Source organism: Oncorhynchus gorbuscha, linkage group LG12, assembly GCF_021184085.1.
Source record: "Oncorhynchus gorbuscha isolate QuinsamMale2020 ecotype Even-year linkage group LG12, OgorEven_v1.0, whole genome shotgun sequence".
Lineage (NCBI taxonomy): Eukaryota > Metazoa > Chordata > Actinopteri > Salmoniformes > Salmonidae > Oncorhynchus > Oncorhynchus gorbuscha.
The window spans coordinates 76,920,126-76,948,114 of NC_060184.1; the positions used below are offsets into that span (position 1 = coordinate 76,920,126).

The following is a 27,989-nucleotide window of genomic DNA, read 5'->3' on the forward strand; positions in this document are numbered from 1 at the left end:
ATTGCTTAACAGCCTGAATGACAGATTACATAATGTTATTGCTGAGGTCAATGAACTCTCGCCTAATCTGTAGAGAAACCATTTTAAGTTTGTTTCACGATACGATTCACAAAGTACAATAAGACCATTAACAATGGACCAATGGAGTTAAAAATCTTAAAAGAGTCTCATATGAAAAGGCTAAGAAGCCATGAAGCAGCAATGTAATCTTCACTCGGTGAGCTAATGGCTTTCTGACTGCAGCTGGACAAAAGCCTCATGGAAGCCCCATGGCCTTTTGACATGGGAATGCATGAGACTTTTACTAACTGTGTGAAAGGATTACACACAGGACATTGATCTCATCTTAGTTGTCATCGTTGAAACTATGAATTGAGTTCTGGCTCTTCTGAATAGAAAATTATTTCTAAATTAGAAAGGTAGAAATAAATCTACAGTCTTGCTGCGCTGTCAGCTCAGACACTTCTTAGCCAAATAGAATCTGACGATAGGAGAGATCCCGTACTAGACAGAAATACATTACGCCGAAACACATCTAATCTATTTCCCAGGGCGTTGATGGGAATGATGGGTTCCCTGGTCCAGCTGGCGAGAGAGGAGAGAAGGTACGACTAATGGATGTAGACCTCTGATATCCTGTGTAGTGATTGTAAAAAAAAAAATAATAATAAAAAAGGGCTTCTTGAAGAACATTGGATTTCATTTGATTGAAACATTTTCTTTGACAGGGAGAGCCGGGTCTGAGCGGAACACGTGGACCAAAGGTACAGTTTGAGACATGCTAATCCATTACTCCCCAACCTAGAAGTGACCCTAAAAACCACAACTGCTTTTAACCACTAATCAACCCAAACACAGCTGGTCTCTACATATGAAGCTAGGGATAATTACTGCTAATAACCAGAACCAAATAAATAGAAGACTGTATGCTCCAAAATCAACATCTAGCCCCATCTCAATCAGTGGATGCAGATCTGAAGGAAACGATTGGTCTAAGCTACTGTGATGCCTTCCAATGGGCATCATAATACTTAGACCCATCCAGTTCCTTCACATATGCAAAAAATGTTGCTTGAGGAGGTTATTGGACTGAACCATTGTGTTTCTCTTTTAGGGGGAGCCAGGTGCTGCAGGGTTCCCAGGTCTGCCCGGCTCAGAGGGACCAGAGGGGAAGCCAGGTCTGAGGGGGCCCCCTGGGCTACCGGGACCTCCAGGACGGGGCTTCAGCCTGGACCTGGAGGTATGATTTCACTCACTCAGCTCTCCTGTTTGTCAGAGGGTCAAAAACATACGGTACATGATGTAACAATGGCACCAGAGAAGAAGGCTGATGTTTTTTGTCTGTTTATATTGCATTGTGACATATTATTTTGTAATATAATATAATATATATAATATATAATATATTATATAATATAATATTATTAATAATATTACATAATAATGCCACTACCGTCTCTTATGACCAAAAATAACTTCTGGACATCAGGACTGTGATTACTCACCACGGACTGGACTGTGATTACTCACCACGGACTGGACTGTGATTACTCACCACGGACTGGACTGTGATTACTCACCACGGACTGGACTGTGATTACTCACCACGGACTGGACTGTGATTACTCACCACGGACTGGACTGTGATTACTCACCACGGACTGGACTGTGATTACTCACCACGGACTGGACTGTGATTACTCACCACGGACTGGACTGTGATTACTCACCACGGACTGGACTGTGATTACTCACCACGGACTGGACTGTGATTACTCACCACGGACTGGACTGTGATTACTCACCACGGACTGGACTGTGATTACTCACCACGGACTGGACTGTGATTACTCACCACGGACTGGACTGTGATTACTCACCACGGACTGGACTGTGATTACTCACCACGGACTGGACTGTGATTACTCACCACGGACTGGACTGTGATTACTCACCACGGACTGGACTGTGATTACTCACCACGGACTGGACTGTGATTACTCACCACGGACTGGACTGTGATTACTCACCACGGACTGGACTGTGATTACTCACCACGGACTGGACTGTGATTACTCACCACGGACTGGACTGTGATTACTCACCACGGACTGGACTGTGATTACTCACCACGGACTGGACTGTGATTACTCACCACGGACTGGACTGTGATTACTCACCACGGACTGGACTGTGATTACTCACCACGGACTGGACTGTGATTACTCACCACGGACTGGACTGTGATTACTCAACACGGACTGGACTGTGATTACTCACCACGGACTGGACTGTGATTACTCACCACAGACTGGACTGTGATTACTCACCACGGACTGGACTGTGATTACTCACCACGGACTGGACTGTGATTACTCACCACGGACTGGACTGTGATTACTCACCACGGACTGGACTGTGATTACTCACCACGGACTGGACTGTGATTACTCACCACGGACTGGACTGTGATTACTCACCACGGACTGGACTGTGATTACTCACCACGAACTGGACTGTGATTACTCACCACGGACTGGACTGTGATTACTTACCACGGACTGGACTGTGATTACTTACCACGAACTGGACTGTGATTACTCACCACGAACTGGACTGTGATTACTCACCACGAACTGGACTGTGATTACTCACCACGAACTGGACTGTGATTACTCACCACGAACTGGACTGTGATTACTCACCACGAACTGGACTACGATTACTCACCACGGACTGGACTGTGATTACTCACCACGAACTGGACTACGATTACTCACCACGGACTGGACTACGATTACTCACCACGGACTGGACTACGATTACTTACCACGGACTGGACTGTGATTACTCACCACGAACTGGACTACGATTACTCACCACGGACTGGACTACGATTACTCACCACGAACTGGACTACGATTACTCACCACGGACTGGACTACGATTACTCACCACGAACTGGACTACGATTACTTACCACGGACTGGCAGAATCTTTTTTTCAATTAACGAGTGTGATGTGCCCGACGCAAATGATATACTGCTTTCTCGGGAACAGGCCCCGATCTCTGTGATTTGCATGAAGAGGAGGCAGTGAAAATGGGGCCGGAGGGCGGGCTGCCTTCTGAGAATTCGTAGCGATCAAATAAAACTCCACTTCCTTTCATTCTGCTAGCAAACGTGCAATCTTTGGAGAATAAAATCGATGATCTACACGGAAGATTAAACTACCAACAGGACATTCAAAACTGTAATATCTTATGTTTCACAGAGTCATGGCTTAACAACGACACTATCAACATACAGCTGGCTGGTTATACGCTCCACCTGCGTCTGGTATGACAAAGGGCGGCAGACTATGTATTTCTGTAAATAACAGCTGGTGCACGATATCTAAGCAAGTCTCGAGCTATTGCTCGCTTGAGGTAGAGTATCTCATGATAAGCTGTAGACCCCACTATCTACCTAGAGAGTTTTCATCTGTATTTTTCATGGCTGTTTTACATACCACCACAGACTGAGGCTGGAACTAAGACAGCATTGAATGAGCTGTATTCCACCATAAGCAAACAAGAAAATGCCCCTCCAGAGGTGGCGCTCCTAGTGACCTGGGACTTTAATGCAGTGAAACTTACATCTGTTTTACCAAATTTCTATCAGCATGTTAAATGTGCAACCAGAGGGAAAAGAACTCTGAACCACACCTATACTCCACACGCAGAGACGCATACAAAGCTTTCCCTCGCCCTCCATTTGGCAAATCTGACCATAATTATATCCTCCTGATTCCTGCTTACAAGCAAAAATTAAAGCAGGAAGCACTAGTGAATAGATTAAAAAAAGTGGTCAGATGAAGCAGATGCTAAGCTACAGGACTGTTTTGCTATCACAGACTGGAATATGTTCCGGGATTCCTCCGATGGCATTGAGGAGTACACCACATCAGTCTTTGGCTTCATCAATAAGTGCATCGATGATGCAAATAACACTAAAACATGCATGAGAGCACCAGCTGTCCCGGAAGACTGTGTGATTAAGCTCTCCTCAGCCAATGTGAGTTAAACCTTTAAACAGGTCAACATTCACAAGGCCGCGGGGCCAGATGGATTACCAGAACATATACTGCGAGCATGCGCTGACCAACTGGCAAGTGTCTCCACTGACATTTTCAACCTCTCCTTGTCTGAGTCTGTAATACCAACATGTTTCAAGCAGACCACCATAGTCCCTGTGCCCAAGAACACTAAGGTAACCTGCCTAAATGACGACCAACCTGTAGCACTCACATCTGTAGCCATGAAGTGCTTTGCAAGGCTGGTCATGGCTCACATCAACACCATTATCCCAGAAACTCTAGACCCACTCCAAATTTGCATATCGCCCCAACAGATCCACAGATGATGCAATCTCTATTGCACTCCACACTGCCCTTTCCCACCTGGACAAAATAAACACCTATGTGAGAATGCTGTTCATTGACTACAGCTCAGCGTACAACACCATAGTGCCCTCAAATCTCATCACTAAACTAAGGACCCTGGGACTAAACACCTCCCTCTGCAACTGGATCCTGGACTTCCTGATGGGCTGCCACCAGGTGGTAAGGGTAGGTAACAACACATCCGCCACGCTGATCCTCAACACAGGGGCCCCTCATGATGGGTGCGTGCCTAGTCCCCTCCTGTAATCCCTGTTTACTCATGACTGCACGGCCAGGCACGATTTATTAAATTTGCTGATGACGCAACAGTGGTAGGTCTGATCACCGACAACAACGAGACAGCCTATAGGGAGGAGGTCAGAGAGCTCTCCTTCAACTTGATCAAGACAAAGGAGATGATCATGGACTACAGAAAAAGAGGACTAAGCATGCCCCCATTCTCATCAACGAGGCTGCAGTGGAGCAGGTTGACAGCTTCAAGTTCCTTGGTGCCCTCATCACCAACAAACGAACAAGGTACAAGCACACTAAGACAGTCGTGAAGAGGGCACGACAAAACCTATTCCCCCTCAGGAGACTGAAAAGATTTGGTACGGCTCTTCAGATCCTCAAAAGGTTATACAGCTGCCACATCAAGAGCATCTTGACTGGTTGCATCACTGCAGGTATGGCAACTGCTCGGCCTTCGACCGCAAGGCAGCCCAGTACATCACTGGGGACAAGCTTCCTGCTATCCAGGACCTCTATACCAGGTGGTGTCAGAGGAAGGCCCTAAAAATTGTCAGACTCCAGCCACTCTAGTCATAGAATGTTGTCTCTGCTACGGCATTGCAAGTGGCACTGGAGCGCCAAGTCTAGGTCCAAGAAGCTTTCTAATCAGCTTCTACCTCCAAGCCATAAGACTCCTGAACATCTAATCAAATGACTACCCAGACTATTTGCATTGCCCCCCCTCTTACACCGCTGCTACTCTCTGTTACCATCTATGCATAGTCACTTTAATAACTCTACCTACATGTACATACTACCTCAACTAACCGGTGCCCCCGGACATTGACTCTGTACCGGCACCCCTCTGTATATAGTCTTGCTATTGTTATTTTACTGCTGCTCTTTAATTACTTGTTACTTTTATTTCTTATTCTTATCCTTATTTTTTTTTAATTGCATTGTTTGTTAGGCGATTTGTAAGTAAGCGATTTAGTGTATTCGGTGCATGTGACTAATAACATCTCATTTGAGTTGACGTATGTTGCATTCTTATCTCACGAGGATAGATTTTGGGGCGTAGTAAATCATCTCGTTTCGCCTCTACTTCTCTGCCAATGTGTAGCCACCCACCTTAGTGATGCCCGGCAGCCATTTTGTGCCAGATGTTTCATTAGCACACATAAGTTGTCATTGACTGTATGTTGTTTGCAGGACATGAAGGGTTCTAGGGAACTGGGTGTCTTTGGGGCAGTGATGGCCAGAAGTATTCAGGTTCGAACACAAAGAGTGGTTTCTTATGCCGCTGCTGGGGACTTCAACCCTTTCGCTCATAAGTCTGATATTAATATGAAATAAGTATGATTAATACTGACAATCATTTTTTTTCTGGTGCTTTCCACAGGGACCTATTGACAAACCTGGCCGTCCAGGACCTAAGGTAGTCCCTCGTGTCTTCTATCACTGACATACTGGCTTTACTCAATGTACCTATCAGGCATGTTTCAATACAATATCCTGTACCATTGATATCCATCGACTGTGGTAATAGCCATCTATGGAAGGGAGCTACTCTCGAAAAACACACTTCAACCTGACATCAAAGTCAACGTGTACTTGCCATCGGCAGTATTTTCGTGACTCTTGGATGTTCTCATGTATACTAGACACAGTAGTCTGTATATACTAGACACAGTAGTCTGTATATACTAGACACAGTAGTCTGTATATACTAGACACAGTCGTCTGTATATACTAGACACAGTAGTCTGTATATACTAGACACAGTCGTCTGTATATACTCTGTAGACACACAGTAGTCTGTATATACTAGACACAGTAGTCTGTATATACTAGACACAGTAGTCTGTATATACTAGACACAGTAGTCTGTATATACTAGACACAGTAGTCTGTATATACTAGACACAGTAGTCTGTATATACTAGACACAGTATATACTAGACACAGTAGTCTGTATATACTAGACAGACACAGTAGTCTGTATATACTAGACACAGTAGTCTGTATATACTAGACACAGTAGTCTGTATATACTAGACACAGTAGTCTGTATATACTAGACACAGTCGTCTGTATATACTAGACACAGTCGTCTGTATATACTAGACACAGTCATACTAGTACAGTAGTCTGTATATACTAGACACAGTAGTCTGTATATACTAGACACAGTAGTCTGTATATACTAGACACAGTAGTCTGTATATACTAGACACAGTCTGTATATACTAGACACAGTCGTCTGTATATACTAGACACAGTAGTCTGTATATACTAGACACAGTAGTCTGTATATACTAGACACAGTAGTCTGTATATACTAGACACAGTAGTCTGTATATACTATATACTAGACACAGTAGTCTGTATATACTAGACACAGTCGTCTGTATATACTAGACACAGTAGTCTGTATATACTATACTAGACACAGTAGTCTGTATATACTAGACACAGTAGTCTGTATATACTAGACACAGTAGTCTGTATATACTAGACACAGTAGTCTGTATATACTAGACACAGTCTGTCTGTATATACTAGACACAGTAGTCTGTATATACTAGACACAGTAGTCTGTATATACAGACACAGTAGTCTGTATATACTAGACACAGTAGTCTGTATATACTAGACACAGTAGTCTGTATATACTAGACACAGTAGTCTGTATATACTAGACACAGTAGTCTGTATATACTAGACACAGTAGTCTGTATATACTAGACACAGTAGTCTGTATATACTAGACACAGTAGTCTGTATATACTAGACACAGTAGTCTGTATATACTAGATATATACTAGACACAGTCGTCTGTATATACTAGACACAGTAGTCTGTATATACTAGACACAGTAGTCTGTATATACTAGACACAGTAGTCTGTATATACTAGACACAGTAGTCTGTATATACTAGACACAGTAGTCTGTATATACTAGACACAGTAGTCTGTATATACTAGACATATATATACTAGACACAGTAGTCTGTATATACTAGACACAGTAGTCTGTATATACTAGACACAGTAGTCTGTATATACTAGACACAGTCGTCTGTATATACTAGACACAGTAGTCTGTATATACTAGACACATACTAGACACAGTAGTCTGTATATACTAGACACAGTAGTCTGTATATACTAGACACAGTAGTCTGTATATACTAGACACAGTAGTCTGTATATACTAGACACAGTAGTCTGTATATACTAGACACAGTAGTCTGTATATACTAGACACAGTAGTCTGTATATACTAGACACAGTCTGTATATACTAGACACAGTAGTCTGTATATACTAGACACAGTAGTCTGTATATACTAGACACAGTAGTCTGTATATACTAGACACAGTAGTCTGTATATACTAGACACAGTAGTCTGTATATACTAGACACAGTAGTCTGTATATACTAGACACAGTAGTCTGTATATACTAGACACAGTAGTCTGTATATACTAGACACAGTAGTCTGTATATACTAGACACAGTACTGTAGACACAGTAGTCTGTATATACTAGACACAGTAGTCTGTATATACTAGACACAGTAGTCTGTATATACTAGACACAGTGTATATACTAGACACAGTCGTCTGTATATACTAGACACAGTAGTCTGTATATACTAGACACAGTAGTCTGTATATACTAGACACAGTAGTCTGTATATACTAGACACAGTAGTCTGTATATACTAGACACAGTACTGTATATACTAGACACAGTAGTCTGTATATACTAGACACAGTAGTCTGTATATACTAGACACAGTAGTCTGTATATACTAGACACAGTATATACTAGACACAGTCTGTATATACTAGACACAGTAGTCTGTCTGACACAGTATCTGTATATACTAGACACAGTAGTCTGTATATACTAGACACAGTAGTCTGTATATACTAGACACAGTATATACTAGACTGTATATACTAGACACAGTCGTCTGTATATACTAGACACAGTAGTCTGTATATACTAGACACAGTAGTCTGTATATACTAGACACAGTAGTCTGTATATACTAGACACAGTAGTCTGTATATACTAGACACAGTAGTCTGTATATACTAGACACAGTAGTCTGTATATACTAGACACAGTAGTCTGTATATACTAGACACAGTAGTCTGTATATACTAGACACAGTAGTCTGTATATACTAGACACAGTATATACTAGACACAGTAGTCTGTATATACTAGACACAGTCGTCTGTATATACTAGACACAGTAGTCTGTATATACTAGACACAGTAGTCTGTATATACTAGACACAGTAGTCTGTATATACTAGACACAGTAGTCTGTATATACTAGACACAGTAGTCTGTATATACTAGACACAGTAGTCTGTATATACTAGACACAGTAGTCTGTATATACTAGACACAGTAGTCTGTATATACTAGACACAGTAGTCTGTATATACTAGACACAGTAGTCTGTATATACTAGTCTGTATATACAGACACAGTAGTCTGTATATACTAGACACAGTAGTCTGTATATACTAGACACAGTAGTCTGTATATACTAGACACAGTAGTCTGTATATACTAGACACAGTAGTCTGTATATACTAGACACAGTAGTCTGTATATACTAGACACAGTAGTCTGTATATACTAGACACAGTAGTCTGTATATACTAGACACAGTAGTCTGTATATACTAGACACAGTAGTCTGTATCTGTATATACTAGACACAGTAGTCTGTATATACTAGACACAGTAGTCTGTATATACTAGACACAGTAGTCTGTATATACTAGACACAGTAGTCTGTATATACTAGACACAGTAGTCTGTATATACTAGACACAGTCTGTATATACTAGACACAGTAGTCTGTATATACTAGACACAGTAGTCTGTATATACTAGTCTGTACAGTAGTCTGTATATACTAGACACAGTATATACTAGTCTGTATATACTAGACACAGTCGTCTGTATATACTAGACACAGTAGTCTGTATATACTAGACACAGTAGTCTGTATATACTAGACACAGTAGTCTGTATATACTAGACACAGTAGTCTGTATATACTAGACACAGTAGTCTGTATATACTAGACACAGTATATACTGACACAGTAGTCTGTATATACTAGACACAGTAGTCTGTATATACTAGACACAGTATATACTAGACACAGTAGTCTGTATATACTAGACACAGTCGTCTGTATATACTAGACACAGTCTGTATATACTAGACACAGTAGTCTGTATATACTAGACACAGTAGTCTGTATATACTAGACACAGTAGTCTGTATATACTAGACACAGTAGTCTGTATATACTAGACACAGTAGTCTGTATATACTAGACACAGTAGTCTGTATATACTGACACAGTATCTGTATACTAGACACAGTAGTCTGTATATACTAGACACAGTAGTCTGTATATACTAGACACAGTAGTCTGTATATACTAGACACAGTAGTCTGTATATACTAGACACAGTAGTCTGTATATACTAGACACAGTAGTCTGTATATACTAGACACAGTAGTCTGTATATACTAGACACAGTAGTCTGTATATACTAGACACAGTAGTCTGTATATACTAGACACAGTAGTCTGTATATACTAGACACAGTAGTCTGTATATACTAGACACAGTAGTCTGTATATACTAGACACAGTAGTCTGTATATACTAGACACAGTAGTCTGTATATACTAGACACAGTCTCTGTATATACTATATACTAGACACAGTAGTCTGTATATACTAGACACAGTATATACTAGACACAGTAGTCTGTATATACTAGACACAGTAGTCTGTATATACTAGACACAGTAGTCTGTATATACTAGACACAGTAGTCTGTATATACTAGACACAGTAGTCTGTATATACTAGACACAGTAGTCTGTATATACTAGACACAGTAGTCTGTATATACTAGACACAGTAGTCTGTATATACTAGACACAGTAGTCTGTATATACTAGACACAGTAGTCTGTATATACTAGACACAGTAGTCTGTATATACTAGACACAGTAGTCTGTATATACTAGACACAGTAGTCTGTATATACTAGACACAGTAGTCTGTATATACTAGACACAGTAGTCTGTATATACTAGACACAGTAGTCTGTATATACTAGACACAGTAGTCTGTATATACTAGACACAGTAGTCTGTATATACTAGACACAGTAGTCTGTATATACTAGACACAGTAGTCTGTATATACTAGACACAGTAGTCTGTATATACTAGACACAGTAGTCTGTATAGACACAGTAGTCTGTATATACTAGACACAGTATCTGTATATACTAGACACAGTAGTCTGTATATACTAGACACAGTAGTCTGTATATACTAGACACAGTAGTCTGTATATACTAGACACAGTAGTCTGTATATACTAGACACAGTAGTCTGTATATACTAGACACAGTAGTCTGTATATACTAGACACAGTAGTCTGTATATACTAGACACAGTCTGTATATACTAGACACAGTGTCTGACACAGTAGTCTGTATATACTAGACACAGTAGTCTGTATATACTAGACACAGTAGTCTGTATATACTAGACACAGTAGTCTGTATATACTAGACACAGTAGTCTGTATATACTAGACACAGTAGTCTGTATATACTAGACACAGTAGTCTGTATATACTAGACACAGTAGTCTGTCTAGACACAGTATCTGTATATACTAGACACAGTAGTCTGTATATACTAGACACAGTAGTCTGTATATACTAGACACAGTAGTCTGTATATACTAGACACAGTAGTCTGTATATACTAGACACAGTAGTCTGTCTAGACACAGTATCTGTATATACTAGACACAGTAGTCTGTATATACTAGACACAGTAGTCTGTATATACTAGACACAGTAGTCTGTATATACTAGACACAGTAGTCTGTATATACTAGACACAGTAGTCTGTATATACTAGACACAGTAGTCTGTATATACTAGACACAGTAGTCTGTATATACTAGACACAGTAGTCTGTATATACTAGACACAGTAGTCTGTATATACTAGACACAGTAGTCTGTATATACTAGACACAGTAGTCTGTATATACTAGACACAGTAGTCTGTATATACTAGACACAGACACAGTAGTCTGTATATACTAGACACAGTAGTCTGTATATACTAGACACAGTAGTCTGTATATACTAGACACAGTCGTCTGTATATACTAGACACAGTAGTCTGTATATACTAGACACAGTAGTCTGTATATACTAGACACAGTAGTCTGTATATACTAGACACAGTAGTCTGTATATACTAGACACAGTAGTCTGTATATACTAGACACAGTAGTCTAGACACAGTAGTCTGTATATACTAGACACAGTAGTCTGTATATACTAGACACAGTAGTCTGTATATACTAGACACAGTAGTCTGTATATACTAGACACAGTAGTCTGTATATACTAGACACAGTAGTCTGTATATACTGTATCTGTATACTAGACACAGTAGTCTGTATATACTAGACACAGACTGTCTGTATATACTAGACACAGTAGTCTGTATATACTAGACACAGTAGTCTGTCTGACACAGTATCTGTATATACTAGACACAGTAGTCTGTATATACTAGACACAGTAGTCTGTATATACTAGACACAGTAGTCTGTATATACTAGACACAGTAGTCTGTATATACTAGACACAGTAGTCTGTATATACTAGACACAGTAGTCTGTATATACTAGACACAGTAGTCTGTATATACTAGACACAGTAGTCTGTATATACTAGACACAGTAGTCTGTATATACTAGACACAGTAGTCTGTATATACTAGACACAGTAGTCTGTATATACTAGACACAGTAGTCTGTATATACTAGACACAGTAGTCTGTATATACTAGACACAGTAGTCTGTATATACTAGACACAGTAGTCTGTATATACTAGACACAGTAGTCTGTATATACTAGACACAGTAGTCTGTATATACTAGACACAGTAGTCTGTATATACTAGTCTGTATATACTAGACACAGTAGTCTGTATATACTAGACACAGTAGTCTGTATATACTAGACACAGTAGTCTGTATATACTAGACACAGTAGTCTGTATATACTAGACACAGTAGTCTGTATATACTGACACAGTAGTCTGTATATACTAGACACAGTAGTCTGTATATACTAGACACAGTAGTCTGTATATACTAGACACAGTAGTCTGTATATACTAGACACAGTAGTCTGTATATACTAGACTACAGTAGTCTGTATATACTAGACACAGTAGTCTGTATATACTAGACACAGTAGTCTGTATATACTAGACACAGTAGTCTGTATATACTAGACACAGTAGTCTGTATATACTAGACACAGTAGTCTGTATATACTAGACACAGTAGTCTGTATATACTAGACACAGTAGTCTGTATATACTAGACACAGTAGTCTGTATATACACAGTAGATATACAGACAGTAGTCTGTATATACTAGACACAGTAGTCTGTATATACTAGACACAGTAGTCTGTATATACTAGACACAGTAGTCTGTATATACTAGACACAGTAGTCTGTATATACTAGACACAGTAGTCTGTATATACTAGACACAGTAGTCTGTAGACACAGTAGTCTGTATATATACTAGACACAGTAGTCTGTATATACTAGACACAGTAGTCTGTATATACTAGACACAGTAGTCTGTATATACTAGACACAGTAGTCTGTATATACTAGACACAGTAGTCTGTATATACTAGACACAGTACAGTCTGTATATACTAGACACAGTAGTCTGTATATACTAGACACAGTAGTCTGTATATACTAGACACAGTAGTCTGTATATACTAGACACAGTAGTCTGTATATACTAGACACAGTAGTCTGTATATACTAGACACTGTATATACTAGACACAGTAGTCTGTATATACTAGACACAGTAGTCTGTATATACTAGACACAGTAGTCTGTATATACTAGACACAGTAGTCTGTATATACTAGACACAGTAGTCTGTATATACTAGACACAGTAGTCTGTATATACTAGACACAGTAGTCTGTATATACTAGACACAGTAGTCTGTATATACTAGACACAGTCTGTCTGTATATACTAGACACAGTAGTCTGTATATACTAGACACAGTAGTCTGTATATACTAGACACAGTAGTCTGTATATACTAGACACAGTAGTCTGTATATACTAGACACAGTAGTCTGTATATACTAGACACAGTAGTCTGTATATACTAGACACAGTAGTCTGTATATACTAGACACAGTAGTCTGTATATACTAGACACAGTAGTCTGTATATACTAGACACAGTAGTCTGTATATACTAGAGACACAGTAGTCTGTATATACTAGACACAGTAGTCTGTATATACTAGACACAGTAGTCTGTATATACTAGACACAGTAGTCTGTATATACTAGACACAGTAGTCTGTATATACTAGACACAGTAGTCTGTATATACTAGACACAGTAGTCTGTATATACTAGACACAGTAGTCTGTATATACTAGACACAGTAGTCTGTATATACTAGACACAGTATATACTAAGACACAGTAGTCTGTATATACTAGACACAGACACTAGTAGTCTGTATATACTAGACACAGTAGTCTGTATATACTAGACACAGTAGTCTGTATATACTAGACACAGTAGTCTGTATATACTAGACACAGTAGTCTGTATATACTAGACACAGTAGTCTGTATATACTAGACACAGTAGTCTGTATATACTAGACACAGTAGTCTGTATATACTAGACACAGTAGTCTGTATATACTAGACACAGTAGTCTGTATATACTAGACACAGTAGTCTGTATATACTAGACACAGTAGTCTGTATATACTAGACACAGTAGTCTGTATATACTAGACACAGTAGTCTGTATATACTAGACACAGTAGTCTGTATATACTAGACACAGTAGTCTGTATATACTAGACACAGTAGTCTGTATATACTAGACACAGTAGTCTGTATATACTAGACACAGTAGTCTGTATATACTAGACACAGTAGTCTGTATATACTAGACACAGTAGTCTGTATATACTAGACACAGTAGTCTGTATATACTAGACACAGTAGTCTGTATATACTAGACACAGTAGTCTGTATATACTAGACACAGTAGTCTGTATATACTAGACACAGTAGTCTGTATATACTAGACACAGTAGTTTATACTAGACACAGTAGTCTGTATATACTAGACACAGTAGTCTGTATATACTAGACACAGTAGTCTGTATATACTAGACACAGTAGTCTGTATCTGTATACTAGACACAGTAGTCTGTATATACTAGACACAGTAGTCTGTATATACTAGACACAGTAGTCTGTATATACTAGACACAGTAGTCTGTATATACTAGACACAGTAGTCTGTATATACTAGACACAGTAGTCTGTATATACTAGACACAGTAGTCTGTATATACTAGACACAGTAGTCTGTATATACTAGACACAGTAGTCTGTATATACTAGACACAGTAGTCTGTATATACTAGACACAGTAGTCTGTATATACTAGACACAGTAGTCTGTATATACTAGACACAGTATCTGTATATACTAGACACAGTAGTCTGTATATACTAGACACAGTAGTCTGTATATACTAGACACAGTAGTCTGTATATACTAGACACAGTAGTCTGTATATACTAGACACAGTAGTCTGTATATACTAGACACAGTAGACACACAGTAGTCTAGTCTGTATCTGTATACTAGACACAGTAGTCTGTATATACTAGACACAGTAGTCTGTATATACTAGACACAGTAGTCTGTAGTATACTAGACACAGTAGTCTGTATATACTAGACACAGTAGTCTGTATATACTAGACACAGTAGTCTGTATATACTAGACACAGTAGTCTGTATATACTAGACACAGTATCTGTATACTAGACACAGTAGTCTGTATATACTAGACACAGTAGTCTGTATATACTAGACACAGTAGTCTGTATATACTAGACACAGTAGTCTGTATATACTAGACACAGTAGTCTGTATATACTAGACACAGTAGTCTGTATATACTAGACACAGTAGTCTGTATATACTAGACACAGTAGATATACTAGACACAGTAGTCTGTATATACTAGACACAGTAGTCTGTATATACTAGACACAGTAGTCTGTATATACTGTATATATACTAGACACAGTAGTCTGTATATACTAGACACAGTAGTCTGTATATACTAGACACAGTAGTCTGTATATACTAGACACAGTAGTCTGTATATAGACACAGTCTGTATATACTAGACACAGTAGTCTGTATATACTAGACACAGTAGTCTGTATATACTAGACACAGTAGTCTGTATATACTACTGTAGACACAGTAGTCTGTATATACTAGACACAGTAGTCTGTATATACTAGACACAGTAGTCTGTATATACTAGACACAGTAGTCTGTATATACTGACACAGTAGTCTGTATATACTAGACACAGTAGTCTGTATATACTAGACACAGTAGTCTGTATATACTAGACACAGTAGTCTGTATATACTAGACACAGTAGTCTGTATATACTAGACACAGTCTGTATATACTAGACACAGTAGTCTGTATATACTAGACACAGTAGTCTGTATATACTAGACACAGTAGTCTGTATATACTAGACACAGTAGTCTGTATATACTAGACACAGTAGTCTGTATATACTAGACACAGTAGTCTGTATATACTAGACACAGTAGTCTGTATATACTAGACACAGTAGTCTGTATATACTAGACACAGTAGTCTGTATATACTAGACACAGTAGACACAGTCTGTATATACTAGACACAGTAGTCTGTATATACTAGACACAGTAGTCTGTATATACTAGACACAGTAGTCTGTATATACTAGACACAGTAGTCTGTATATACTAGACACAGTAGTCTGTATATACTAGACACAGTAGTCTGTATATACTAGACACAGTAGTCTGTATATACTAGACACAGTAGTCTGTATATACTAGACACAGTAGTCTGTATATACTAGACACAGTAGTCTGTCTAGACACAGTAGTCTGTATATACTAGACACAGTAGTCTGTATATACTAGACACAGTAGTCTGTATATACTAGACACAGTAGTCTGTATATACTAGACACAGTAGTCTGTATATACTAGACACAGTGTATATACTAGACACAGTAGTCTGTATATACTAGACACAGTAGTCTGTATATATACTAGACATATACAGTAGTCTAGACACAGTAGTCTGTATATACTAGACACAGTAGTCTGTATATACTAGACACAGTCTGTATATACTAGACACAGTAGTCTGTATATACTAGACACAGTAGTCTGTATATACTAGACACAGTAGTCTGTATATACTAGACACAGTAGTCTGTATATACTCACAGTGTCTGTATATATAGACACAGTAGTCTGTATACTATATACTAGACACAGTAGTCTGTATATACTAGACACAGTAGTCTGTATATACAGACACAGTCTCTGTATATACTAGACACAGTAGTCTGTATATACTAGACACAGTAGTCTGTATATACTAGACACAGTAGTCTGTATATACTAGACACAGTCGTCTGTATATACTAGACACAGTAGTCTGTATATACTAGACACAGTAGTCTGTATATACTAGACACAGTAGTCTGTATATACTAGTAGTCTGTATATACACACAGTAGTCTGTATATACTAGACACAGTCGTCTGTATATACTAGACACAGTATATACTAGACACAGTCGTCTGTATATACTAGACACAGTAGTCTGTATATACTAGACACAGTAGTCTGTATATACTAGACACAGTAGTCTGTATATACTAGACACAGTAGTCTGTATATACTAGACACAGTAGTCTGTATATACTAGACACAGTAGTCTGTATATACTAGACACAGTAGTCTGTATATACTAGACACAGTAGTCTGTATATACTAGACACAGTAGTCTGTATATACTAGACACAGTAGTCTGTATATACTAGACACAGTAGTCTGTATATACTAGTCACAGTAGTCTGTATATACTAGACACAGTAGTCTGTATATACTAGACACAGTAGTCTGTATATACTAGACACAGTAGTCTGTATATACTAGACACAGTAGTCTGTATATACTAGACACAGTAGTTTGTCTAAAATGTGAACGTGTATTAGATCATTGGTGTGAAGTGTGACTCACTTGTTTCACCACTGAGTGTGGTATAAGACAAACATCACCTTATCTAGAAGGTTCCTTGTTCAGTCCTACTGCACGCCACTCGTTACCTAGAAGGTTCCTTGTTCAGTCCTACTGCACGCCACTCGTTACCTAGAAGGTTCCTTGTTCAGTCCTACTGCACGCCACTCGTTACCTAGAAGGTTCCTTGTTCAGTCCTACTGCACGCCACTCCTTATCTAGAAGGCCCTTGTTCAGTCCTACTGCACGCCACTCCTTATCTAGAAGGCCCTTGTTTACATCCTACTGCACGCCACTCCTTATCTAGAAGGCCCTTGTTTACATCCTACTGCACGCCACTCCTTATCTAGAAGGCCCTTGTTTACATCCTACTGCACGCCACTCCTTATCTAGAAGGCCCTTGTTTACATCCTACTGCACGCCACTCCTTATCTAGAAGGCCCTTGTTTACATCCTACTGCACGCCACTCCTTATCTAGAAGGCCCTTGTTTACATCCTACTGCACGCCACTCCTTATCTAGAAGGCCCTTGTTTACATCCTACTGCACGCCACTCCTTATCTAGAAGGCCCTTGTTTACATCCTACTGCACGCCACTCCTTATCTAGAAGACCCTTGTTCAGTCCTACTGCACACCACTCCTTATCTAGAAGACCCTTGTTTACATCCTACTGCACGCCATTCCTTATCTAGAAGACCATTGTTCAGTCCTACTGCACGCCACTCCTTATCTAGAAGGCCCTTGTTTACATCCTACTGCACGCCACTCCTTATCTAGAAGGCCCTTGTTTACATCCTACTGCACGCCACTCCTTATCTAGAAGGCCCTTGTTTACATCCTACTGCACGCCACTCCTTATCTAGAAGGCCCTTGTTTACATCCTACTGCACGCCACTCCTTATCTAGAAGGCCCTTGTTTACATCCTACTGCACGCCACTCCTTATCTAGAAGGCCCTTGTTTACATCCTACTGCACGCCACTCCTTATCTAGAAGACCCTTGTTCAGTCCTACTGCACGCCACTCCTTATCTAGAAGACCCTTGTTCAGTCCTACTGCACGCCACTCCTTATCTAGAAGACCCTTGTTCAGTCCTACTGCACGCCACTCCTTATCTAGAAGGCCCTTGTTCAGTCCTACTGCACGCCACTCCTTATCTAGAAGACCCTTGTTCACATCCTACTTCACGCCACTCCTTATCTAGAAGGCCCTTGTTCACATCCTACTGCACGCCACTTAAAGTATCAGTCATATGAATCATAGAATCAATCAAGCATATTTTGGTATTTTATTAGGATGCCCATTAGCTGTTGCTATAGCAGCAGCAACCCTTCCTGGGGTTCCACACAGAACACAGAACATGAAACACAATACAAAACATTAATAGACAACAGCTCAAGGAAAGAACTACATCCATTTTTTAAAAGGAACACGTAGCCTATATATCAATACATACACACAAACTATCTAGGTCCAATAGGGGAGAGGCGTTGTGCCGTGAGGTGTTGCTTTATCTGTTTTTTGAAACCAGGTTTGCTGTTTATTTGAGCAAAATGAGATGGAAGGACGTTCCATGCAATAAGGGCTCTATATAATACTGTATGTTTTCTTGAATTTGTTCTGGATTTGGGGACTATGAAAAGACCCCTGGTGGCATGTCTGGTGGTGTATAAGATCATAGGATCGAAATCTTACAATGCCTCTAATGGGCTTCTAGCGGACCAAGCTAATAATTAAAACATCTGTGGCACACAGTGCATTCGGGAAGTATTTTTTGAAACCTTGTTTTTGCTTTGTCATTATAGGGTATTGTATAGAGATTAATGAGAATAAAAATATTTTTAAATTAAATTTAGAATAAGACTGTAACATAACAAAATGTGGAAAAGGTAAAGGGGTCTGAATACTTTCTGAATGCACTGTAATGTATCTCTCTCTCATTGTCTTCCTCTCTCTGCGTGTCAGAATATGTGCTTCCACATACCTGTAAAAAGTTCCCATACTGACCGCCATTTTGTTTCTCCCTCACAGGGCGAAGACGGGCAGGACGGGCTTCCTGGTGTATCGGTAAAGGTGCGTCCTCTCGACTCAACTGGTTCCCATTTATCCTCAGAGAGGAAGTGCCGACTTCCGCAACATGTGGTTCCTATTATTCTGCTAATTTCCAATGAATTCCTCTCTGACACATATGTGCACAGGCAGGGCCATCTTGCTTTTTAACCCTCTCAGGGACTGTACATCATCTGCATATCCACCACCAGCAATTCCCAAAGCACTAAGCATCTATGCCCTAGTACAATTCCCAACTGTAGATGTGATTCATTTAGGAAAGTGTAATTAATCTACAATCTCCTCATTACGATAAAGAGGTTTTCAGAAGTCTCACTCATTAATTACTCAGATGAGGTAGATTTTGGGCCAATTATCCGCTATGTTAGGTGGGTGGGTCACTCACAGGCATCTAAAGGTCTAAAACCTTCCCCTCAACCATTTCCTCTGTGTTCCTCTAGGGGGAGCCTGGTGCTCCAGGAGCAGCCGGGGCCTCTGGGCTGGATGGACTGCCAGGGCTTACAGTCAGTACATCACCTGATTTTTACTGTCCAATTCAATCTCTCTCCTTTGTTTCCTTTCCTGATTGTTATAGTATTCTAATCTATCTTTATCCTCTTTACAGTTGTTCTTGTAGGTTCATCATAAAACGGTCTCAGGTCTCAGTTCTCTTTTGTCATGATAGTTGTTTGCCATTTCTTCCATGCAGGGAGCGAAGGGGGACCAAGGTGATATGGGACGAAAGGTACACAATCACCGCTCCTGACTCCGTTCCTGTTACTCTTTTATGAGCTAATCCTTCTGGAGCCAACCAGGCTGGCCCTGTTCTTGGTTCATCTAACCTTGTGTTCTGTTGTCAGGGAGAGAGAGGTCGGGACGGCTTCAGTTTCCCCGGCCCTCCAGGACCTCCTGGGTCTTCGGGACCTGTTATCAACCTCCAGGATGTAAGAGGATGTTAGAGAGTAATTAGGTGTTATTAAAGTCATTGTTATCACCCCTACTGATGCTCTCTGATAGAATAGTTTTGACATGGATGTTGATAGTGATCTCACTGTCTCTCCTCTCTGTCCTACCTCAGGTCCTGCTCAGTGATACAGAGGGTGTGTTTAACTTTTCAGGGCTGCTGGAATCTCAGGGGCTCAGGGTGAGTAGACTTGTGTGTGTGTGTGTGTGTGTGTGTGTGTGTGTGTGTGTGTGTGTGTGTGTGTGTGTGTGTGTGTGTGTGTGTGTGTGTGTGTGTGTGTGTGTGTGTGTGTGTGTGTGTGTGTGTGTTAGTTAATATGTTTTCAGATTGCCCTCTTGATGTTCTACAAATGGCCTTAATAAGATTATGTGACAGAACACTGTTGTGGGTTTGACATACTCACTCCCCCCAAAAAAGCTAATTATGTTGAGAAATGGCTGGAATCACATCAAAGATTTGTTCATAAAATTGGTGTAAACTGGTTTTTTTGTGTCCCAAAAGACAATTAGGTCCAGGCTATGAGAGATGCATGTATCTATATTTATCTGTGTGTCCCAACAGACAATTAGGTCCAGGCTATGAGAGATGCATGTATCTATATTTATCTGTGTGTCCCAAAAGACAATTAGGTCCAGGCTATGAGAGATGCATGTATCTATATTTATCTGTGTGTCCCAAAAGACAATTAGGTCCAGGCTATGAGAGATGCATGTATCTATATTTATCTGTGTGTCCCAAAATACAATTAGGTCCAGGCTATGAGAGATGCATGTATCTATATTTATCTGTGTGTCCCAAAAGACAATTAGGTCCAGGCTATGGGAGATGCATGTATCTATATTTATCTGTGTGTCCCAAAAGACAATTAGGTCCAGGCTATGGGAGATGCATGTATCTATATTTATCTGTGTGTCCCAAAAGACAATTAGGTCCAGGCTATGAGAGATACATGTATCTGTATTTATCTGTGTCTGGAGGTTAATTTTACAGTGTGTCGGTCATTTTGTTGGGTTCATTGGAACGTGACCCCTTGACAGGGCCTTGAAACACACTATTGTTTTTATTGTGTATGGGTCCATAATTCATACGATAGTAAAAACACATCAGATTTTTCTCTCTTACTGCTCAGAGGATCTGTTGGTAGGGTTACCATTGTATTGTGTCTGTCCTTTCTCTATTGCAGAATATATAGTATGCGGAACACGCTTTTGGAATGAACTTGACAGTGCAAACGTTATACTGTGCAGTTGGACAGATACTTACTGATAGGAGAGAGATACTGTTGTAGTCGATCAGGGTTCTCATACTATTGGATAAGGTCCAGTCACACACATTTCCTAGGTGGCAAAGGTCCTGATGGATATTTGCCCCATTATGCCATCGAGCAAAGGGAAACTGTAGCAGTTTTAAAACAAATGTCTTGCAATTCTACAACTGTTCCATGTCTTATGTGTGTTCATATGATACCAGGAGTCGAATCCTGACCGAATTCCTAAAAATAAAAATACAAATTGATGGGTTTGTATTGACCCTGTTCTGGGTCCGGATCCGGCCCGCTGTCTGCCTATGAGTATGGCTGTTGTAGATGTGTCTGTTCTAGTTGATGGATTTCTTTTGGTTATTTACCTGCATTTACTCTGATAATTCCCAGGGGCCACGGGGTCCAAAGGGTGACTTGGGGAATCCAGGGACCATAGGGCCCCCAGGCTTAAAGGTAAGTGTTGTGTGTTTTCATTTTAACAGGATAGTTCCACATTTTGGCGACTAAGAACTTTTTCTACTTGCCAGAATCAGATGAACTAATGGTTTTATTAACATGGTTTTATTAACATGGTTTTATTAACATGTTTTATGTCTCTGCATGCAGTTTGAAAGAAGTAGCTATGAACAGTAGTGTCAGCGCAATGACGAATTCTACAGGAACAGCTTCCAGTCCATTGCTCTAATGCCAGTTAGCAATGGCTCGTGAAACTACCTTCAACTTCATTCAAATTGCATGCAGAGACATACATGCAGAGACATACAAATGATATCTATGAGTTCATCTGACTCTGGGGAAGTTGAAAAATGACGCACTATCCCTTTAAGAATTCCGCTATGCTCAGAATTCCCCTTGAGTCAGAATTCCGCTAGGGTCAGAATTCCGCTAGGGTCAGAATTCCGCTAGGGTCAGAATTCCGCTAGGGTCAGAATTCCACTAGGGTCAGAATTCCACTAGGGTCAGAATTCCGCTAGGGCCAGAATTCCGCTAGGGCCAGAATTCCGCTAGGGCCAGAATTCCACTTGAGTCAGAATTCCGCTAGGGTCAGAATTCCACTTGAGTCAGAATTCCGCTAGCGTCAGAATTCCGCTAGGGCCAGAATTCCGCTAGGGTCAGAATTCCGCTAGGGCCAGAATTCCGCTAGGGTCAGAATTCCGCTAGGGTCAGAATTCCGCTAGGGTCAGAATTCCGCTAGGGTCAGAATTCCACTAGGGTAACCATGTGAAAAGGAAACCACTGAAGAGCCCAGGATTTCCTATTGTGTCCCGTGTGGCTCAGATGGTAGCACATGGCACTCGCAACGCCACGGTTGTGGGGTCGATTCCCATGGGCCTCCAGGCTATGGGGGACCAGTACGAAAATGTATGCACTCACTAGTGTAAGTCCCTCTGGATAAGAGCGTCTGCTAAAATGTAATAAATACTATGTGACCTTTTCTGCACTGAACTGAAAAAAACATCTAATATACAGGCTCAAAGCCCTTTGGGTTTCAATCAATTGAAAGTGTGAAACTGAACGCCAGTGCTTATGATTAAAGCTAGGACCCCGGTTGCTGCACTCAGGGCATTGATGTGTATAAGCCTGCTAATGGGTTCCAGACTGAGCAGCCATAGACAATATGTTTCAGTCCCAAGGTCTGTGGAACAACATGAATGAGATTATTATGTAATGTTTTCCTTTCTCTGAGAGGTGCTCATGCTGCTTCAACATGCATGTGCTGCACATTACCCCTGGGTGTGTGTACGGAGGAGGGGTTGTGCTCATGTGTCCTACAGTATGTATGATTGTCATTTGATTGTATGTATATCGTCTTATTGTCATTTGACTGCGAGTGTGTGTCTGTATGTATATCGTGTAATTGGTCACGTGTGTTTGCAGGGCGAGAAGGGTGAGCCAGGGGCCATGGTTGCAGCAGACAGGTCTATGATGTCTGAACTCACAGGGCCACAGGGCCCCAAAGGGATCAAGGTTAGTCTTACACGCACACTATTTCCTCGGTCAAATGTCGATACTTGTGTCACACGATCCACTTTGTATCTTTACTCTTTCGCAGGGCGATTGTGGTGTTCCTGGGCCAGCTGGAGTTACGGTAAGACTTTATTGGCTTCTTAATCTGACAATACCCTTTGTAGTAACCCCCCCCCCCCCCCAACATCTTCTCTTGTCTTGTTGCAGCAGCTGCTATCATTCAAAGTGTTCTGGAACCTTTTTTTGCATATGCACATACAGGCCTGCCTCTAGGCCCCCTATCCAGACAATGCATATTTTCGGGAATATTACAGACCTGCGATGTATCTTCATCAGGATGTAGCTTCATGAGGATATACAGTTGAAATCGGAAGTTTACATACACCTTAGCCAAATACATTTAAACTCAGTTTATCAAATTTCCTGACATTTAATCCTAGTAAAAATTCCCTGTCTTAGGTCAGTTAGGTTCACCACTTTATTTTAAGAATGTGAAATGTCAGAATAATAATAGAGAGAATTATTTTTCTTTCATCACATTCCCAGTGGGCCAGAAGTTCACATCCACTCAATTACTATTTGGTAACATTGCCTTTAAATTGTATAACTTGGGTCAAACGTTTCGGGTCGCCTTCTACAAGCTTCCCACAATAAGTTGGGTGAATTTTGGCCCATTCCTCCTGACATAGCTGGTGTAACTGAGTCAGGTTTGTAGGCCTCCTTGCTCGCACACGCCTTTTCAGTTCTGCCCACAAATTTTCTACAGGATTGAGGTCAGGGCTTTGTGAAGGCCACTCCAATACCTTGACTTTGTTGTCCTTAAGTCATTTTGCCACATCTTTGGAAGTATGCTTGGGGTCATTGTCCATTTGGAAGACCCATTTGCGACCAAGCTTTAACTTCAAAGCACCCCCACAACATGATGCTGCCACCCCCGTGCGTCACAGTTGGGATGGTGTTCTTCGGCTTGCAAGCCTCCCCCTTTCTCCTCAAAACATAACAATGGTCATTGTGGCCTAACAGTTTTATTTTTGTTTCATCAGACCAGAGGACATTTCTCCAAAAGTATGATCTTTGTCACCATGTGCAGTTGTAATCCGTAGTCTGGCTTTTTTTATGGGGGTTTTGGAGCAGTGGCTTCATCCTTGCTGAGCGGCCTTTCAAGTTATGTCGATGTAAGACTTGTTTTACTGTGGATATAGATACTTTTGTACCTGTTTCCTCCAGCATCATCACAAGGTCCTTTGCTGTTGTTCTGGAATTGTTTTGCACTTTTCGCACCAAAATACGTTCATCTCAAGGAGACAGAACGTGTCCCCTTCCTGAGCGGGATGACGGCTGCATGGTCCCATGGTGTTTATACTTGCGTACTATTGTTTGTACAGATGAACGTGGTACCTAAAGGCTTTTGGAAATTGCTCCCAATGATGAATCAGACTTGTGGATGTCTACAATTTCCTTTCTGAGGTCTTGGCTGATTTCTTTTGATTTTCCCATGATGTCAAGCAAAGAGGCACTGAGTTTGAAGGTAGGCCTTGAAATACATCCACAGGTACACCTCCAATTGACTCAAATGATGTCAAGTAGCCTATCAGAAGCTTCTAAAGCCATGACATAATTTTCTGGAATTTTCCAAGCTGTTTAAAGGCACAGTCAACTTAGTGTATGTAAACTTCTGACCCACTGGAATTGGGATACAGTGAATTATAAGTGAAATAATCTGTCTGTAAACAGTTGTTGGAAGAATTACTTGTGTCATGCACAAAGTAGATGTCCTAACCGACTTGCTTTAAACTTCCGACTTCAACTGTATCTTTGTCAGCACCTGCACCTGCTGAGGGTTGAAATACAAAGGCAGACACTGCTGCTGTGTTGTTTTTACAGGGTCCCATTGGGCCAGAAGGACCCAAAGGAGAATATGGCTATCCTGGTCGTCCGGTAAGTACCGCACATTATGATTTGAGACGTTCTTTTAACCTTGTCGTCTGCAAATGATAACAATGGCAGTGAGAATGTGTTTTAGTGACATATGGTGCCTAAACCCAAGGGCACTCTTTTGGGTTATACAAATGCAGAACACTACAGAATGTGGTCATATTGCCGTCATTCCATTAATGATGTGGTTTGTCTCGCTACAGGGTCGTCCCGGAATAATGGGGCATAAAGGAGACAGAGGAGATGCTGTGGGTGTGTCGGTGAGTTGAACTCCCTCCCTCTTTAGATGGGTCACGGACAAAGGTTTGAGAACCACAGCACTAGGGCCAACCATTTCACTAGGGCCCCCTAGCCAGAGCCGAACGGTACTGCAGACATCTGAAGGTGGGGCCCACTAGCCAGAGCCGAACGGTACTGCAGACATCTGAAGGTGGGGCCCACTAGCCAGAGCCGAACGGTACTGCAGACATCTGAAGGTGGGGCCCACTAGCCAGAGCCGAACAGTACTGCAAACATCTGAAGGTGGGGCCCCCTAGCCAGAGCCGAACAGTACTGCAGACATCTGAAGGTGGGGCCCCCTAGCCAGAGCCGAACAGTACTGCAGACATCTGAAGGTGGGGCCCACTAGCCAGAGCCGAACAGTACTGCAGACATCTGAAAGTGGGGCCCCCTAGCCAGAGCCGAACAGTACTGCAGACATCTGAAGGTGGGGCCCCCTAGCCAGAGCCGAACAGTACTGCAGACATCTGAAGGTGGAGCCCCCTAGCCAGAGCCGAACGGTACTGCAGACATCTGAAGGTGGGGCCCCCTAGCCAGAGCCGAACAGTACTGCAGACATCTGAAGGTGGGGCCCCCTAGCCAGAGCCGAACAGTACTGCAGACATCTGAAGGTGGAGCCCCCTAGCCAGAGCCGAACGGTACTGCAGACATCTGAAGGTGGGGCCCCCTAGCCAGAGCCGAACAGTACTGCAGACATCTGAAGGTGGGGCCCACTAAGCCAGAGCCGAACAGTACTGCAGACATCTGAAGGTGGGGCCCCCTAGCCAGAGCCGAACAGTACTGCAGACATCTGAAGGTGGTGCCCACTAAGCCAGAGAAGAACGGTACTGCTTTCAGTAAGACAGCTTTCCTCAACACGTGTCAGAGGTTCCTGGCCCTACCTCACTGTTCCATGATGATTACCTCCCTGGCCCTACCTCAGTGTGATGATTACCTCCCTGGCCCTACCTCAGTGTAATGATTACCTCCCTGGCCCTACCTCAGTGTGATGATTACCTCCCTGGCCCTACCTCAGTGTGATGATTACCTCCCTGGCCCTACCTCTGTGTAATGATTACATCCCTGGTCCTACCTCAGTGTGATGATTACCTCCCTGGTCCTACCTCAGTGTGATGATTATCTCCCTGGTCCTACCTCAGTGTAATGATTACCTCCCTGGTCCTACCTCAGTGTGATGATTACCTCCCTGGCCCTACCTCTGTGTGATGATTACCTCCCTGGCCCTACCTCTGTGTGATGATTACCTCCCTGGCCCTACCTCAGTGTGATGATCACTTCCCTGGCCCTACCTCAGTGTGATGATTACCTCCCTGGCCCTACCTCTGTGTGATGATTACCTACCTGGCCCTACCTCAGTGTGATGATTACCTCCCTGGCCCTACCTCTGTGTGATGATCACTTCCCTGGCCCTACCTCTGTGTGATGATTACCTACCTGGCCCTACCTCAGTGTGATGATTACCTCCCTGGCCCTACCTCAGTGTGATGATTACCTCCCTGGCCCTACCTCAGTGTGATGATTACTTCCAGTGAAGCAACAATATCACTTTTACTGTTGGTCGAACTGGCTGAACAGTTTC

General features: G+C 41.2%; 1 protein-coding gene across 3 annotated transcripts in view; it reads left to right on the plus strand.

Moving 5' to 3' along the window:
* LOC123991412 (collagen alpha-1(XVIII) chain-like) overlaps positions 1–27,989 on the plus strand; it is a 133,454-nt gene that overhangs the window by 89,689 nt on the left and 15,776 nt on the right. For all 3 annotated transcript variants that reach the window (XR_006830792.1, XM_046292986.1, XM_046292987.1), the window contains exons 14-27: positions 552–605; positions 729–764; positions 1,115–1,240; positions 6,056–6,091; positions 19,986–20,027; positions 20,465–20,527; positions 20,713–20,748; positions 20,864–20,947; positions 21,082–21,147; positions 22,619–22,681; positions 24,107–24,196; positions 24,282–24,317; positions 26,081–26,134; positions 26,335–26,391. Coding sequence is in view for 2 of the 3 variants with exons in the window: in XM_046292986.1 (XP_046148942.1) it covers positions 552–605; positions 729–764; positions 1,115–1,240; positions 6,056–6,091; positions 19,986–20,027; positions 20,465–20,527; positions 20,713–20,748; positions 20,864–20,947; positions 21,082–21,147; positions 22,619–22,681; positions 24,107–24,196; positions 24,282–24,317; positions 26,081–26,134; positions 26,335–26,391 (843 nt within the window). In the remaining variant the exon portion in view is untranslated. The remainder of the gene's footprint in view (positions 1–551; positions 606–728; positions 765–1,114; positions 1,241–6,055; positions 6,092–19,985; positions 20,028–20,464; positions 20,528–20,712; positions 20,749–20,863; positions 20,948–21,081; positions 21,148–22,618; positions 22,682–24,106; positions 24,197–24,281; positions 24,318–26,080; positions 26,135–26,334; positions 26,392–27,989) is intronic.